At 37.5% G+C, this 3,650-nt stretch overlaps 1 protein-coding gene across 1 annotated transcript; it reads left to right on the top strand.

The window, feature by feature from the left end:
- Window positions 1-2,265: 2,265 nt before the first annotated feature.
- On the top strand, window positions 2,266-3,111 carry LOC139465616 (protein SpAN-like). Its single transcript, XM_071247321.1, has 3 exons — window positions 2,266-2,326; window positions 2,597-2,836; window positions 3,014-3,111. The coding sequence occupies exons 1-3, from the start codon at window positions 2,266-2,268 to the stop codon at window positions 3,109-3,111; spliced, it is 399 nt and encodes a 132-aa protein (XP_071103422.1).
- The last annotated feature ends 539 nt before the right edge of the window (window positions 3,112-3,650 follow it).

The raw sequence follows: 3,650 nt of genomic DNA, 5'->3' as shown, positions 1-3,650 counted from the left end.
TACTTCAATGTCACATGTAGATATTTATTCAAAATATCTATACTTCTATTTAAAACAAACATAGAATTCGCGATATTTCAAAATCAAAGAAGGGTTGTGTTTAACCTTTCCCCAGGTGTTTGTGTAGCAGCTGGAGTATATACAATCTACTTAACCCATACCATAATAATAACATAATATTGATTATCAATGAAATTATTTATTCCACTGTATCTTAACAGATCTGGCTATTCTAGCATATCCCCAAAACGCGCTACAGCATAAACATTTCTCACCTCTCTTATCGAGGAACTATTTTCTGATATGTCATACGCCGTGTATAATGCTCTGTTTACTATCTGATATGTAACTTGCCGTTATATTACACTCTTTACCATCTTATATATCACATGTCGTGCATATTGCACTCTTTACCATCTAATATGTCACATGTCGTGCATATTGCACTCTTTACCATCTAATATATCACATGTCATGTATATTACACTCTTTACCATCTAATACGTCACACGTCGTGCATATTACTCTCTTTACCATCTAATATGTCACATGTCGTGCATATTGCACTGGTTTACGATCTAATATGTCACATGTGTACATTACTCTCTTTGCCATCTAATACGTCACATGTCGTGTATATTGCACTCTTTACCATCTAATATGTCACATTTCGTGTATATTACACTCTTTACCATCTAATACGTCACATGTCGTGCATATTACACTCTTTATCATCTAATACGTCACATGTCTTGTATATTGCACTCTTTACTATCTAATACGTCACATGTCGTGTATATCACACTCTTTACCATCTAATACGTCACATGTCGTGTATATTGCACTCTTTACCATCTAATATATCACAAGTCGTGTATATTACACAGTTTAGTAGTCATCACGAGTGGGTTTCTTGATATGGGAAATATCAACCGAGTCTTATTTAATCGGTATTTTCCGAGGCTTTGGTGAAGCGAATATCAATTAACGAGACGACATTCTTGTCTCCTGATGTGATAAATTTTCACCTTTTTCCCACTTACGTCTTCACACGGTGCTTACACATTTTTTTCTGACATCCCCACCAGGTGACCCGTAGTCATAGTTTCCAGTCTATCTTATTCACTCTTTGCCCTTGCGACTTAAATTCAAACTGGACTCAATGTCAGTGTTGGACCCAAGGTCAAACCTTCCGATGTTACACACGCGCAAAGACGCCCACGGGAACAAACATACTTCAGGCACACACACTTACTTCCAGCATACTCCGGGGCTCAAATTCATCAAACCCTCATCAAATATCATCGGAAACAATCAATGGTGTCTCACAGAACGACCCACAGTTCCCGTCATGCCTCTCAACGCCATCTGTGCAAGTAAAGTATTCGTCGGCAGAAGCTGTCCTGTTGTCCTGCTGTAATCACATCTTGGTGACTTAAACCCACAGGTAATTAATGATACACAAAGGCGTTTATATGCTGTTAATTAGAAATGTAATAATGGTTTGATCATATTTTGTCATCGTTTCCTTTGCAATGTTGCATATGAGTTTTCAGTATTTAGAAGCGAGTGTACCACTTTGTTGATTACTAAGACTATTACCCTGAACAAAATGGAGCTGAGAATATATTCACCCGAGACATATTTTCCGTAATCATCCGTTTCTTGTGGGATATTCTCTTATTGTTATGACAACTAATTCGCAAATAGCCCACTGAAGATTATTTGATAAAGACATGATCAAAGGCAACAAGGGTCACTCTACAAATAGTATAGTTATAAATTTGTTAATGCTTTTCTGTAAATATATTTTTTTATGGATGGGTGTAGAGGTGCATATGTTGTACGCCGTATTCTTGCTTATCTGTCAACACAATTTCAATTATGGCGTTGTTATCAAGCGAGGGACATCTGTCATCAGCTTAAAAGAAAGAGCAATTTAATAAAAAATATGGTATATATTGGAATTTACGTGCTTCAGGTTACACACAAGTATTGTTTGGTATTGACGAACATAATAAGACACGTGGTGTTGTATTTATCGTGTGCTGTTGATTATAACTCAGCCTACAAACATACACATGCGTCAGTGGCGTGACTGTGTGGAAAGTTGGATCAATCGTATTCGCAGTCACCAAAATAGTTTACACATTTTAGCGTTGAGACGAAATATTTCACTTGTAGAACCTGCAAAAACACATAGGATAAAGATAGTAATTCTTGTCTTGCCATTCTGATCCAGAGAACCTGTGACTTTTTCAAGAAATGGTAACCAACGCAGTTACTGTATGCCTCCTCCTAGGAATTGTCCAAGTATTTGCAATGCGTAAGTAATGTGACCTCCAAATCTGTTTCTTTAGTTAAAAAGAAATAATTCTATATATCCGAGTTAAAAAGGAAACAGAAATTTTGGATTCGGTGTTCTTAATTATATCATCGGTTATTAAACAAAACTCCAATGCTGCTGCGCTGATAATAATTACGAAATACAGCGGAGATCAGCAGGATTTAGTTGAAATGGAAATGTCAGTTAGGCATATTTAGTAGCTGAAGGAAATTGGACGTTTTTCACTAAAAATTCATTTTTGTTCTATAGAAACACATGTGGAAAGATTGGGAGAGTTTCATGGGTACATATCGACCCCAAACTACCCCAATAACTACACCAACAACTACGAAGGGATCTGGGAACTGAATCTACCAGTGCTCGATCAAGCCTATACCCTAGTTCTGACCATTGACGAAATGGACATCGAGGGATCTCTCCAACATTGCTTCGACTACATCAAAGTGTTTCATCAGAAATACTGTGGGACGTCACCCAGGACAATAACAGGTAATCTCTCGTGAATGATGGTTGTTTGGATTCATGCGTCAGTGATCCTGGCGACATGTCGTCTTGAGACACTGATGGGTGATAAGATGAAAATATAGTTATTTGGGTCTTAATTACAAACGTCTTTAGGTTTAGGAAACACGATTAACGATTGACTATTAACTATCTTCTTTTCAGTGCCTGGTGTCGAAGGCGGTCTGATTATTGACTTCCACACCGACGGCAGTGAGACGCGAAAGGGTTTCAGGGCGCATTATGAATTTATTCAACAATAGGTAAGGGAGACGCATTATGCCCGCACTCACTATTTTCTGCTCCCGCGTCTTTCAATACATTCTTCACCTTCTATTTTTGTATATTCTTTCCTCATCTATCAACTGTCCTCTTTACATTTCTATCCGTGTATTCTTCACTATCTTCTTTCGGTAACATTCTTCTCTTTTGCTATCCCAACGTTCCTTTCTTTCCCTGGCTAGATTCTTATGTCCTCTCATCATACACCCTTGCTTCCACTCTCAATACCTTCTTTTCTCTATACATATGTTCTTTCCTTCCTCTACCCCCTGTTCACACTTTTCTCCCTCTACTAAGCCTTCTTTCGCCTATACACACAATCTTTTCTTCCGCCATCATTCATTTTTTCTTCATCTTTCCTATATACATTCTGCCCTTCCATAATTCTCCATACAATCTTTATATTCCACGTTTTCTTCCACATCCAAACGTTTTTTACTTAATCCATCCATACAATATTGTTTTCCTATAGCCATACACTCTTTTCTTCATATGATCTTAAACTCTTTACGCAATCTTT

Source organism: Haliotis cracherodii, unplaced genomic scaffold (genome assembly GCF_022045235.1).
Source record: "Haliotis cracherodii isolate W230 unplaced genomic scaffold, xgHalCrac1.p SCAF_18, whole genome shotgun sequence".
In the NCBI taxonomy this organism is placed as follows: domain Eukaryota; kingdom Metazoa; phylum Mollusca; class Gastropoda; order Lepetellida; family Haliotidae; genus Haliotis; species Haliotis cracherodii.
Note: the sequence above shows the minus strand (reverse complement) of the source record. Positions and strands in the feature narration are given on the sequence as shown.

Bases quoted from the DNA above. Each gene is read 5' to 3' on its own strand.
- LOC139465616 (XM_071247321.1), top strand. From the start codon at position 2,266: ATGGTAACCAACGCAGTTACTGTATGCCTCCTCCTAGGAATTGTCCAA. The intron at 2,327-2,596 runs GTAAGTAATGTG...TTTGTTCTATAG, and splicing joins TGTCCAAGTATTTGCAATGC to AAACACATGTGGAAAGATTG. The intron at 2,837-3,013 runs GTAATCTCTCGT...TCTTCTTTTCAG, and splicing joins GTCACCCAGGACAATAACAG to TGCCTGGTGTCGAAGGCGGT.